The sequence below is a fragment of the Herpailurus yagouaroundi genome, unplaced genomic scaffold (genome assembly GCF_014898765.1).
Source record: "Herpailurus yagouaroundi ecotype Mexico unplaced genomic scaffold, PumYag 182, whole genome shotgun sequence".
In the NCBI taxonomy this organism is placed as follows: Eukaryota; Metazoa; Chordata; class Mammalia; order Carnivora; family Felidae; genus Herpailurus; species Herpailurus yagouaroundi.
In genome coordinates, this window is record NW_024412413.1 from 52,534,522 (window position 1) to 52,548,900 (window position 14,379).

General features: G+C 48.1%; 1 protein-coding gene across 1 annotated transcript in view; it reads right to left on the reverse strand.

Moving 5' to 3' along the window:
- The window catches only part of RASSF3 (Ras association domain family member 3), a 74,358-nt gene that overhangs the window by 10,909 nt on the left and 49,070 nt on the right, over nucleotides 1-14,379 (reverse strand). Inside the window, exon 2 of the mRNA XM_040491508.1 lies at nucleotides 477-584. Coding sequence (XP_040347442.1) covers nucleotides 477-584 — 108 coding nt within the window. The remainder of the gene's footprint in view (nucleotides 1-476; nucleotides 585-14,379) is intronic.

Below are 14,379 nucleotides of genomic sequence, written 5' to 3' on the forward strand. Positions count from 1 at the left end.
CCGAAACGGCAACGTGTAGGACGCTGAGCACGACCTCCCTCATCTTCCACAACAACCAGCTGAGAGAAATCTTAGCTCAAGTATATTCTGAGCCACGGGCATGAAATCCTTTTGCTGACACTTCCAAACTTATCTGCACAAGATAAAACTTATCTAAAGCCTTATTAGAATCTGAGTCACCACCTGTATGTGAAACAGACCGGTTATACTCAACGCTAAACATCCTTTGGGGGAGGGGGGTCACAAAAACGTTTACAATAAAACTGTAAAGTGTCCACCGACGTTCAGCTACTTCAGCATAGAACTTTACTTTGAAAGCTGCGGAAACACTCCACTTTACCGTCCTGCACACCTTGGCCATTCAACCTCTGCAAACGCTACTCGGAGATTTTAAAACACGTAGACTGTAGTACCAACAATTTACATTTATTTGTCTTTCGACCTGTGTCAACGTAGACGGTACTGTGGGTGCTTACCAAGGTCATCTTCAACTTGTCTGTGACTGCTAAGTTGTATTTGTGAACTTTCTCTTTGATTTCCTCTTTGCTGAGGTAATTGTGGGTTTCCTTCTCTTTCTCCACATCCTGGAAGGAAAACAAGGCATGCCACATATGAACAATCATAGAAAAAAATGCAGGTAAGGCAGGATTCTTTATACAGTCCGCACAAGAACTCTGGGGCACTTCACCTCGAAACACACACGCAGACACAAACACACACACACCCTCTCACTGTCAAACTCTCAGGGTCATCCACCAAGGATGGTTCTCATTCCTTCGGACTACCATCTTCCTGAGGGCTACAACTAATTTGTCAGCAGCTAATGGCAACGCTTCATTCATTATTATTTTGTGAAACCGCCTTTGCTAAATTTCCCTTCTGCACAAACACCATTCTCTCAGAGTGCCTGTAGGATTGGCTATTTCCATTTATTTTATTCTTTTGAGAGAGAGACACAGAGAGAGAGTGCACACGCACAAGCAGGGGAAACGGGCAGCAGGATGGCGAGACTCTCAAGCAGGCTCCATGCTCAGCGTGGAGCCTGACATGGGGCTCGAACCCACAACTCTGGGATCATGACGTGAAGCGAAATCAAGAGTCAGCCGGCTCAGCCTCAACCAACTGAGACACCCAGGTGCCCCAGGCTATTTCCATTTTAAACAATATTTAAAGACACAAACCAAAAGCTCCTCATTAGCGAATTGTACGAACTTTACGGTCTTTACAGCTTTATACCATATTTATAAGCAAAAAGTATGGCAATTAATCATGTTAACTGGCACTAATCAATGACCTAATTACACACAACTACCACAGGGTAATTGATCTTCCAAACAAATCGTCATGTCAAGATACAAGTAGCCAGATTTCCGCTACTCACCCACTCGCAACCCATCCAGTCTCGACCCCGGCTTGGACTGTCCACACTGTGGACGGGATGATAGTAAACCCTCTTTCCACTGAAGAATTCAATAACAGTTTCTCGTCTAAAGAGCTCAAGCAGCGCGTGATATGATGTAATGGCTAGATGCAATCACAGACGGCCAGACTTCAGTGTGCTGTGACCCCCAAGAAGCCAAGCATACAAGACACCTGGCTTGTGTTGCATTTAATTCTCCCAACAACCTAACCGAGTAGACATTATTATTCCGGCTTCCAAAGGAAGTCAAGTTCTAAGTAAATTCACCTGCCAATAGAAACTTAGCGGTTCTGTGGCAGTGACAGAACTTCCCTGAAGCCTGGTTCCAAAGCCTACCAACCCTCAGTAACTCCAAATCCTGAGATCCCTCGGGAAGTGTGTGGCTTGTCTGGGGACACCTCAACTAGTTAAGAGATCAAATTTAATTTTAACCCGGGTCCTCTATGTTGCTTCCACTAACAAGAATAGGGGGCGCCTGGGTGGTTCAGTCCGTTAAGCGTCAGACTTCAGCTCAGGTCATGATCTCACGGTGCATGACTTTGAGCCCTGCATCACGCTCTCTGCTGTCAGCACAGAAACCACTTCGGATCCTCTGTCTCCCTCTGCACCCCCCCACCCCACCCCACCCCCATGCACTTACGCATGCTCACTCTCTCTCAAAAATAAGTAAACATTAAAAAAAAAAAGGAGTAAAAAAATCAAAAAATAACTTTACAGAAGCTTCAGTGACTATTTCTAAGGAAATTCAAAACATATATTGTACCTCTCGGCTTGGCCCTGCTCTTTCCAATCCACAATTAGCTGGCCATGGGCCATAGCTGAAAAAAGATCACAAGTCTTTGTGTCGACTTTGATTTTTCAGTACAGACTGTCCAAAGACTCTTCAGAGCGAATACTAAACAGTGAACCTAAGAGATTTCCACTTCCTAACGGGTGAGATGTGGCACTGGCAGAGCTAGAGGGTGCTGTGAAAACCGTGCCCAGTTCCAGCGAGACGGGGGCTCTGGTCCAGAGTCTCTCACCAACTAATCCCGTGCCCTCCGCTCATTGACCTGAGGCCACTCCCTCATTTCCTAGGAAATAAAGGGACCAGAGTGAATCATCTCAACGGTGCTTCTTGACGCTAACAGGACAATTTTGCAAAAATCTGACACTGATCTCACTGGTGGGACCTATGGGGCAAAATGGTTCCATTTGAGGAATCAAGGCAACCAAAGACCCACCATTAAAAATGTACAAAGTAGCTAACTACACAAATACCGTAGCATACGTCCACCCTAGGGGCTTACCACCTAAATAAGAGAAGGGGGAAATGGAGTGATTAAGAGCAAAGAGCATGGTCAAGTCCATTTAGAATTTAGTGAGGTTTTTTTTTAAGAATCTGTGTGATTTTTTTTTTTTAAGATTTTTTTTAAGTTTATTTGTTTGGGGGGCGGGGAAGGGCTGCAAAAGAGAGAGAGAGAGAGAGAGAGAGAGAGAGAGAGAGAGAGAATCCCAAGCAGGCTCCACGTTGTCAGCACAGAGCCCAACGCAGGGATCAAACCCACTAACTGTGATATCATGACCTGAGCCAAAACCAAGAGTTGCTCAACTGACTGAGCCACCCAGGCTTTCCACACCCAACACGGGGCTCAAATTCACAACCCCAAGATCAAAAGTAGTATGCTCTACTGACTGAGCCAGCCAAGCGCCCCTAGTGAGTCTTAACTGTCCCTAGGCCACCTCATGTCAGCATTCCCAGCAGCTTGAAGAAAACCGAAGGCACTAGCTGGCCTGCAAACAGAAACTCACCCCAGCTTGCCCACAAAAGCATAGCTGAGACATACTTGTGCAACAGCTATCCTTCCTTCTCAGAGATTAAAAACCAAGGAAACTGAAAGGAACAATAACAGAAAAGAGTTGGGCCCAAGGACCTCCACGATCCTTTCAAGGCAAAACACCTTGTTATTAAAAGATTAACTGGAAAGTAAATCCCAGAGAAGCAGCTAAACCCTAGAAGGCTGGGACCCTGAGTTTTTTACTGAGATATAATGGACATATAACACTATTTGTTTTAGGTGTACATCATAAGGATTTGACATATGTATATACTTCAAACCAATTAGCCCCAGTTTAGTTAACATGCATCATCACTTCACATCATTAGGATTTTTGTTTCCTGTAAGAACGGTTAAGATCTACGCCATATTTTTAAGTCAACTGACATAGCAATTGCCCACAAAGGCCACAGACCAAGGCCTGCTCACTGAGCAAATATTTACTGAGCTCCTGCTGTGTGCCAAGCGCTCGCCTGAGGGTGGGGACGTCAGGCACCACACCTCCACCCTCATGGCACTTATTGTCCAGCGAAGCCCGAGTCTCAGTGAAGAATGTCAAGGAAAAAAAGCTTCTGAAATGATAAAAGCAACGCTCTGAGTGGAGTGTAGAAGCAGGGGGAAAGGCACAGAAGTCACGAGCTCAGGCTGTGAAGGACACTGGTTCCTGTTAGTATCAGAATGGAAGGAAGTCTCTAGAGCTGGAAAACTTCCAAATTGTTATCCCTTTAAGACCCCCCCCCCCCATTCCTCTCACATAGGGAAGGATCCCCCTGCCCTTCCTCCAAATACAATGTCTTTGGGAAGCCGGCCTTACAAGCAGAAAGAAGGAAAAAAACATGCAACACTGAAGGGACAAAGTAGGTACAAGGGTGCAAAAGGTAAAAATGAGGAGGAGCTTTTAAAAACCTGTGTGGCAAGTGCAAAACAGATCAAATAGTATAGACGTTAACCTTGAACTGCGATGGCAAGGACAGGAAATGGCATGGGGCGCAGCAGTCTGAAGTATCCTTATTGTTCTTGGCGGCCGAGGCGGTGACACCACACCCAAGTATGTCTGTCTAGGCAGTTACAGGTCCTCTTTTTTATAAGCCACCTTTCTTTTATAGTCTCCTAACCCTCCAGTTTCTCAGTTCTTCCATGAAAAATTATCAACCCTAGACTCTTCCCTAGTGTGTTCATCCTGCAAGCCCAAGGGCTGCTCTGGGGTTCGCTTTGGTTCCTGGGTGGGGTCACCGAGACGTTTCTCCACCGGTGAACTTTCTCACAGGGCCACACCCTGCCTCCCAGACGCGGCGTGGTCCTCGTGCGGCGTGGCCCCATCCCATTTTAAATCAAGACTGTCTGAGAACGAACGCACCGCTTTACAAACCTGTTTATACCCTTTCTTGCTAACTCTTCTGTAATTCGACATTTTATCTCACCTTAAAATTTTAAGTCCAAAATATAACAACAGCAAAACAGAAAGCATCCAGGAGGACTGTGACCGCGAGCGGGAACGAGGGCTGGACCCCTTGCACTGGGGAAGGCGTGTGGCCTCCGGCGTGGGCATACACGGGTCTGATTCACAGCTGCGCCACGTCCTCGCTGTGTAACCCAAGGCAAGCTCTTTAACCTCTCGGAGACCATTTTCTCATCTCCGTAAAACGTGCAAGCCAATACGTACTTGACAGAGCTGCGACAAAAATACGATACAACTCATTATCCGACAATTCTGAGTGCCTGCAGGCGTCCCGGTCGGGGCCACGCACTTACGGCTAGGACAGACGGCCGTGGCCGCTGCCTTTCTACCTTTCCATGGCTGACAGCCTAGTCAAGTTTGACCCACTCCCGCCCCACTCCCTCACGTGTCTTCTTTAAAAAAAATAAAACTACTGGGGCGCCTGGGTGGCGCAGTCGGTTAAGCCTCCGACTTCAGCCAGGTCACGATCTCACGGTCCGTGAGTTCGAGCCCCGCGTCGGGCTCTGGGCTGATGGCTCGGAGCCTGGAGCCTGTTTCCGATTCTGTGTCTCCCTCTCTCTCTGCCCCTCCCCCATTCATGCTCTGTCTCTCTCTGTCCCAAAAATAAATAAAAAAAGTTGAAAAAAAATTTTTAAAAAATAAAAAAATAAAACTACTGACCCTTTAAAAAAGCAACTAGCACAGCTTCTCTGATTGGGTAGGGGACGCCCCGGTAGACGCACGGTGCCTGATGACAGACGCAGTAGATGGTGTCAACACCTCCCAGTCCCACGGCTCTCGTGTGGAGCTGCTCTGACTCCTGGCCGGGTTTGAGGGCTAGCGCGTGTCAGTGGGAAAGGGTGAACTTACCGGGCCAGCAGGCGCTTACTCTAACTGACGCTAGATTCCAAACTCACGAATTCCTACTTTCAAGCTCATCTTCCGGTGGTGGCAACCGGCAGTCACCTAATGATGTCCCGAACAGACTGGGATACCCGGCACACTACACACAGAACCAGTGCAGACCTGGGTACGGAACAAACCACAAGGACCCCGCAGGCTGTAACCGCACTGTCCGGGGGCAACGGGCCCCCGCTGCAAATGGAATGCAGGGACAGCTCGAGGGGAATGGAGTGTTGGTAGTGACCTCTTTAAATGTCCTCCTCCCAGGCTCCATTCCCACAAAGACAGCAAATAAAGTGTTGAGGACGTAACCAAAACAGAAAAATCTTCTCTGGGAGAGACCTTTCCACTGTGGTCACAGACAGACCTAAAAGCAAACCAAAGCAGGCTCGCACTTAAGCACCAGTATCAAGCAAGTGATTTCCAGCAGCTGGTGAGCAAGCAGTTAGGGGACTCCAAGGCAACTTCCAGAAAGTCCAGTTAGATGCTCCTGAACTAGGTTTTAAAGTATAACTAGCAGGGGGCGCCTGAGTGGCTCAGTCGGTGAAGCGTCCAACTCTTGTTGTCAGCTGACATCTTGATCTCATCAAGGTCGTGAATTCAGGCCTCAGGTTAGTCTCCACGCTGGGCACAGAGCCCACGTAAAGATTTTAAAAAATTAAAAAATAGGGGCGCCTGGGTGGCGCAGTCGGTTGGGCGTCCGACTTCAGCCAGGTCACGATCTCGCGGTCCAGGAGTTCAAGCCCCGCGTCGGGCTCTGGGCTGATGGCTCAGAGTCTGGAGCCTGTTTCCGATTCTGTATCTCCCTCTCTCTCTGCCCCTCCCCCATTCATGCTCTGTCTCTCTCTGTCCCAAAAATAAATAAAAAACGTTGAAAAAAAAATTAAAAAATAAATTAAAAAATAAAGGGGCACCTGGGTGGCTCTGTCGGTTAAGGGTCCAACTCTTGATTTCAGCTCAGGTTATGATCCCACAGTTCGTGGGAGTGAGCCCCACATCGGACTCTGCACTGGCAGTGTGGAGCCTGCTTGGGATATTCTGTGTGTGTGTGTGTGTCTCTCTCTCTCTCTCTCTCTCTGCCCCTCCCACTCCTGCTGTGTCTCTCTCTGCCCCTCTTGCTCCTGCTGTCTCTCTCTACTCCTCTCACTCCTGCTCTCTCTCTCTCTGCCCCTCTCTCACTCCTGCTCTCTCTCTCTGCCCGTCTCGCTCCTGCTGTCTCTCTCCCTCTCTCTCTCTGCCCCTCTGTCGCTCCTTCTCTCTCTCAAAATAAATAAACTTTAAAAAACTAATAAAGTAGAATTAGCAGGGAAAAACCGTTCTGAAATGTGTTTTAGGTGTGCAGAATGGAAACCCTGTGAGGAATGTAAGAAAGGCTGTCACACAGGGGCGCCTGGGTGGCGCAGTCGGTTAAGCGTCCGACTTCAGCCAGGTCACGATCTCGCGGTCCATGAGTTCGAGCCCCGCGTCAGGCTCTGGGCTGATGGCTCAGAGCCTGGAGCCTGTTTCTGATTCTGTGTCTCCCTCTCTCTCTGCCCCTCCCCCATTCATGCTCTGTCTCTCTCTGTCCCAAAAATAAATAAACGTTGAAAAAAAAATTTTTTTTAAAAAAAGAAAGGCTGTCACACAGAGCCAAACCCGCCAAGTCCTTAGAGGGTCTTTTAGGTTAGGATCGTGCCCGGTGAGAAGGGTCACAGGGGACAGTTGTGTACTTACATTAGATGCCTGTTGGGACATTCTTCACTTTTGGTACCACAACCTCTAAGATATAAAAGTAGGCAGAGCAGACGGGGGAGCTGAGTGGGCCCAGAAAGTTCTCTCAAATAAGGAGCGGCACCGCTGAGAGACAACAGCACCTTCCACAACGAGGGAAATGTCCTATAACTGCTGTCCAAAAGAAGAGTCACTAGCCACATGTGGTATCTGAGCAAGTAAAGGGAGACAATGAATTTCCATTTGAATTTTCAATAATTTAAGTGTAAGTAGTTATGTGTGGCTCGTGGGACTCCACCCGGCCACGTGAATCTGGACTGTAGTGGGCGCCGTGCGAACGAACAACAAGGTGGGGAAGCCTACAAGAAAGCAACGCGAACTCTGTGTTTTAAGTAGAAAGACAACCTTTCTGGGACAAATGAAATTCTCTTCCTGAAGGAAAAAGCGACTGTGTCCAGGGGGCCTGGTGCTGCCGTTCTTGACCTTAAAAGTACAGGGTGCTGCTTGCTGCCACGTTCTCACGGCACCAGTGTTGACAATCGGCTGGGTGCCACGTCTAGAGACTCGAGCTTATCTTGGTGAACGGCCTGCTGATTCACCCTGGCCAGTCCAGAGTTTTTTCCCCTGCCGGATGAGAAGATTTTTTTTTTTTTTTTAACTGCGGGATATAGAGCTGGGATATATTACGTCCCATTAGGTGAGGTTCAGGGATTCACCTTGCCCATTGTAGGCTTCTCTGCACCCATAAAAGAGGTCTGCTGTTCAGGTTTCCGACGGCAAAGAAAAAGGCAAGGGAAAGATGTCCCAGCCCCCTCCATCCTCCTGTTATGGAGAAACGCATCTCTGTTATCTCAGGGGAGGAAAAGCAGGTGGAGGGACAGGAGGGCAGCTAAGAGGACAAGGTCAATGCGCACAGTGCTGCCCAGCGGCCGGCTGCCAGGCTCCCCAAGAGTGCCCCCCCCCCCCGGAACGCTGATCCCCCAGCATGTTCTGTGGGCAGAAAGGGCGCCGCCGCTCCTCTCCTCCCTCTCCCACCCCCCTGGCGAATCCCAGAGGGACCGAGATCTGAGAAGATCTGAAGGTTTAAAACGAAACAACACAACACACACACACACACACACAAAAACCCTGTATCAGTACACAGCAAGAAAACTTTGAAGAAAACAGGCCTGTCATAATGTTGTAACTGGGACATTCGTTAATTATGAGCAAATGGGTACATTACACAAGAACAGATACTTCTTTTCTTAATTATTCACTTAGTGAGTAGATTCTGTACTCAATTCTGGGATATTATTAGCACACATGAACCACATCTGTTGAACTTGACAATTTTAAACAACTTCTTTGTCCCAAGGCTACTTGTTAAAACAAGAGAACAGCACGAGAGCGTCGATGTGGGCATTTTAGAGTTTTTAAAAAATGGGCTTCAAAAATAGAAGCAGGCAGCACCCTTATAAGGATGGAACACCATACTAGGCTCGTCTTCCATGCACTTGAGAGGTCACTGTGCCACCCACTGCCTTTAAATTCTCCCAGCCTCACCCCTACCACTCCGCCACAAGCCACTGTGCCCTGAGAGCACCTTGTGGGCCGCCTCCTTGAGGCCCACCCCACCCAGGAAGCCATCCTAGCCACAAGAGCCCTCACTCACCCCTGTATGTTAGGAACCCCTGGGGTACCCCATCCCTGCCAATTTAGCACTCACCACACACACCTCCACGGTTTGCTGTTTCCTATGTCTGCTCCTGCCTCCCCGTGACCTGACAGCATTTTTAAGTCTTCCACTCACTCTGGAATATGGTGCTGGAACTAGCTCTATGTTGGGGGGGCAGGGAGGGGGGGGGTTCCTTTTCCACTGATTCTATCTGGTCACAGAGCCCGCATCTACAAGATTGCATTTGCAACCCAGCCTCCCAACATCTTATCTGCACGAGGTTTTCTGTTTGCTTCTCCAAACTAAATGAATCTGCAAGGGCACACAAAAGGCCTTTATAACAGCAGATACAAAGTTTTACACGCTTCTGTTATGCATCTGCACCATCAAAGGAGACAGTCCTTCAAAGCCTGCCCCTTAAATACCCTCACACACCCGAGGCAGTGAGAGCAGGCACGGGCCCAGGATGTTAATAAGATTAATTGCAGTTGCGATCCACGCGAAGAGAGTTTCATCTGGGCCTTCCATGACCTCACTTTTTAAACCCCCTGGTTCCCAGTCCGCAATACCCTATATGGCTGTGCTTTCAAAACCCGGGTCGCGTGCCAATCGTCAAACAGCCACTCGTTTGTTTGGAGCCAGAAAACAAAGTTGGAGGTGGACGAGTCTCCTCAGAGTGCCCCAGCCTGAGCGCCCAACCTCAAGGGGTACCAGATTACACTCAACCTCAGCAATCCCAGTTTGACGTGCTTTCAAAGGGAGTCAATTAAGATGCTGTTCATTTCTGAAAGGTGATACATTTTCACAACTGGTTCAACTTTCTCAAACTCTAGGCGAGCTAGGTAAGAAAGAAAGAAGATTATTACAGCCCTCAGAGCCAAGCACATCCAAATCCAGCTAATCAGCTCTGATAATTAGAAAAACAACATGGCTGCAGGTGAGTCAGCAGGCCTGCCTCAGGCCCAGCTCTCTGAGGTCTCAGAAAGGAAGCCGCAGTGGATTCTCAGGTTTCCAAAGGAAGGTGGGTCCTCAAGGAGTTTCCCTGATTATTAAGAGAACATTGGACTATGGTCCCTGTCCTTTTCAGCAGTGAGTTTTCTAACATTTTTGTCTTCATTTAAGTAACCTCTACACCCAACGTGGGGCCTGAACTCACGACCCCGAGATCAAGAGCTGCACACTTTTGTAACTGAGCCAGCCAGGTGCCCCAGTTTTCTAATATTCTGTATTATCTATACCACTGTCCTAATCAAGTACCTACAAAGTCAGTCCACTGAGTATTAGGAAAATTAACTAGAACAATAATATGAGCGACCGCTGAGAAGCCAGGAGACAAGAAAGACACTACAATGGCAAACGGTGACACAATGTCCACCCTAAATTCTAGATTAAATCATCTCACTGCTCAAGGCTCTAAGGGTCATTCAGCAGCCAGCCACTTCCCTTGGCTAAGAGCAATTACAATTGTGGCCTTGGAGGCCATCGTCACTAGTTCAGGTTAGCCCAGGGGCACTAGAGGCTCTTCCAAAGGTCAGATCTTGTGACTTCCACATCATTTGAGTGGTCGTGGACCCCTTGTACCTTGGCTGTAAGGGGAGGTAGGTTCCGGAGCAAGGAAATGAGCAGGCTCATTTGGAAGTGAGCCAGACGGGAAGCGCGAAGGAATGCTGAAGCCACCAGGACCGGGCAGGTGGAGCCCATCTGGGAAGCTGAGCAGGCTCCAGCTCCACCTACGGCGGGAATGTGAAAGTCAAGGGCAGAGGCTTACAAGCAAATAGGAGTCGTCACCTAATCTGAACAGGGACAGAGTGTCTCAAGAAAATCAGAAGTGCCTATAGGCCAGCACTCCAAGAGAAGTGATCAGAAGCAAGCTTATCTAAAAGATACCTGGTGTTCTTCCTTGCCATCTCTAATAGGAGTCTAAATTGCCACCACATAAAAGATTTGAAAGCAACTTAAAGTTCTATGTTTTCATGTAACACAATTAAAAAGTGTGGATGACAATTTGTTGAGGAAGAGAATGTCCAGGAAGTCACATTTGACTCCTTAGGGTCTGGATTTGCAAATCCTCTATTCTTACCCAGTGTAGCCTTACTAATGCACTAGTCCAAACACACTTGTAAAGCTCCCTCTCATATCGTCTGAGTAATAGGGAGAGACTCGTCGGTCCTTTCAGGCCAGATGTCCAGACCACGAAAGATTTTAATTAGACAAACTTAAAAGTCTGAAGGGGGATGCAAGCTTCCGCTATTTTCTATCACTCTTGTTCCCGTCCCCCCATCCCCTCTCCTGAGGTCTCCTTCTCTATGCTCAACTCGACGTGGTTCTTTTAAGTCTGTTCCTAGCCCTTAAAAGGCTTAGCTGAAGTACTACCGTGTGTATGAGGACTCACTCTTCTACACCACAGGCAATACATGGAGGACAGAGAAAGATACCCCACTGCTGCCCTCCGTTCTCAGAAAGACACCTGTACCTCCAGCTCCACCTCAGCGGCCCCAGGTTTTGGTTTCATCTGAGGAATCACCTTCCTCCTTCCTACCAGGGAGGCGAAAGCACTCTGGAGTAATTAAAAGATGATAGAGCAATTCAAATAAAAATCTGGTGGATTATTACCTCGAAGGGTTTCACCCAGGAATTTGTAAAGACACTCTTTTTCTACAGAAATCCGCTCCTGCCCTCCTGCTTAGTTGTAGATGGGGTGAGAACCACAAAAGTCACAGGAAGTGTGTCAGGGATACAAGGCTGGTCACAGTCAGAGGTGTGGGGTGAGTTAGGACACCCAAAGAATGACAGAAGAGAGCCCAGGGAGGCAGAACCCCGTGCAAAAACGCCCAGGGGCCTGGCGCTCCTGGCCAACCTCACCCACCTCACTGAACCCAACCCCAGCAGTAGTGGGGTAAAGCAGCACCACTGCCTTTGAGGGTTCTGGCAATCTCTGAAACAGTTGACCTTTCCCTACACTTGGGTGGGGGGGAGGCCTTCGGGATACACCGCCCCCCCCCCCATTCTGCTTCTCCTTTTCTGCCCACTCTTCCAAAACAGGACAGAATTAGGCCACCCAAATCCCTAGGAGGGGCTGAGGGGGGAGGAAGGTGGTCAGCAAAAGCCCTTAGTGAATCTTGTCACCAAACCCCAGACACCGTGCCACCCTCATCACAACCTGACTCGGGATTCTTAGAATAAACCCAAAATTGGGTACCACTATTCTCCCTATTTTGCAATCGGAAAACAGAAGCTTACAAGGACATGAGGTTGGTTCGTGTAGAAGCTAAGTAAGGGTTGTGCCGGGTCCATCTGATTCAAAGCCCATTAAGCCAGGAGGAGGAGGAAACAACCAACCATGTGCTGGGACAGAGAAAGTGAGTTGAGAGACCCTCAGGTCTAGCACCAACCTCCAGCTGGCTCCTGGAGGCTTAGTTGTTGTTTTATTTATGAGAGAGACAAAGAGAGAGAGGGAGGGAGAGAGGGAGGGAAGGAGAAGAGAATCCTAAGCAGGCTCCACACTGCTAGCGTGGACCCCCACGCAGGGCTCGAACTCACGAACTGTGAGATCATGACCTGAGCTGAGGTCAAGAGTCAAGACACTTAACCAACTGAGCCACCCAGGCACGCCTGCTTAGTTGTTTTAATACACTGTGTTCAACTTGAATTGGGGTGGGGGGCGGCTACCAATACAACCCAGCAATTTATCAGGGAATTAGTAATCTGGCCAGGACCACAGAGAATTCGTTTAAAAATCAGAAACTGTATTCCCAGCATTAAGAAAATAGCTAAGTAGGGGTGCCTGGGTGGCTTGGTCAGTTAAGCGTCCGACTTCGGCTCAGGTCATGATCTCACGGTCTGTGAGTTCGAGCCCCACGTTGGGCTCTGTGCTGACAGCTCAGAGCCTGGAGCCTGTTTCAGATTCTGTGTCTCCCTGTCTCTCTGCCCCTCCCCTGTTCATGCTCTGTCTCTCTCTGTCTCAAAAATAAATAAATAAACGTTAAAAAAAATTTTTTTTTAAAAAGAAAATAGCTAAGCAATACTTCCAAATGTCAAGATGGACCATATAGGAGCTGTTAACATGAAGCCTACAGAAGAGTTTTTAATGGGAGGAGAAAAAAAAAATATCAGAGGAACTGTACATCCACTATGACAAACTACGTGCCTGTTGGAAAAATGGAGTCACTTTTGCTAAGCCCAAGTCACCAAACTAAGATTTCATACCTAACTTACAGTTTCAGCTCCCCCTGTCGCTCCCCCCCAGTGGAACCTCAAACTAGTCAACTTGGAATTACCTGGTCAGCACTAGTGAAGTCAGCAGCATGATAGATCCCTGCTGTCCCCTAAAGGAAGGTGACCTTGCCACAATCTGCTTTTTGCTTTTGTAACTTCCCCGTTAGTGTCCCCTACGCCCTGCGTGCCCCGCCCCCCAACCCCTGAAAACCTCTCATTTTGTACAGCTCTTTGGAGCTCCGTTCTATCTGCCAGATGGGATGTTGCCCAATTCATGAATCATTGACTAAAGTCAATAAGATCTTATAAAATTTACTCCGTTGAACTTTGTTTTTTAACATGCCTCAAAGACTAGAAAGAAAGATTCCAAAATGTTCACGGCGCTTATGCCAGTCTGGTGAGATCGGAGATGGTTTCTTCTTTCTACACAACACTTTCACAAAATTTTCAAAAACTTCTCTGAGGTCTGCATAACTGTTAATCGTTAATCGGGGTGGGGGCAGGGTGGGGCAGGAATCTAGCAAGGAAATAAAAGACTTCCACGTATAAAAAAAAAATTCAAGGGGTGCCTGGGTGGCGCAGTCGGTTAAGCGTCCGACTTCAGCCAGGTCACGATCTCGCGGTCCGTGAGTTCGAGCCCCGCGTCAGGCTCTGGGCTGATGGCTCAGGGCCTGGAGCCTGTTTCAAATTCTGTGTCTCCCTCTCTCTCTGCCCCTCCCCCGTTCATGCTCTGTCTCTCTCTGTCCCAAAAATAAATAAATAAACGTTGAAAAAAAAATTAAAAAAAATTTTCAAAATAACATTAAAAACAAAAGTAAACACAATGCAATTCAGCCCCCATCAGCATAAATGGACACACTTTGATGTGCTGACTGCGCCTGGGGGGCAGGCCACCTCTAGATAAACAACCCCACATTAAGAACAGAGGCACCAGTGTGGCAAGGCTGTTATCCATTTTCCCTAATGTTGGCAGCCAGCTGCACAGACACCAACGTAGGAAGTTGCTAGAGAGCAAACCAGAGATCTCCTAGGTAAAAACAGGCTTGTGGTCTGGGGAATTAAAAAAAAAAAAAAGCCCCTCCAGCCACTCACAAAAAAACGAAAACCTGCTACTGCCAAAGACTGTCAAAAAGAAAGCATAGGTTTTTAACATCACTCGACCAAGTCAACAATTTATAAAGTAAAAGCGACTCTCCAAAAAGTGGGGGGGGGGGGGGGG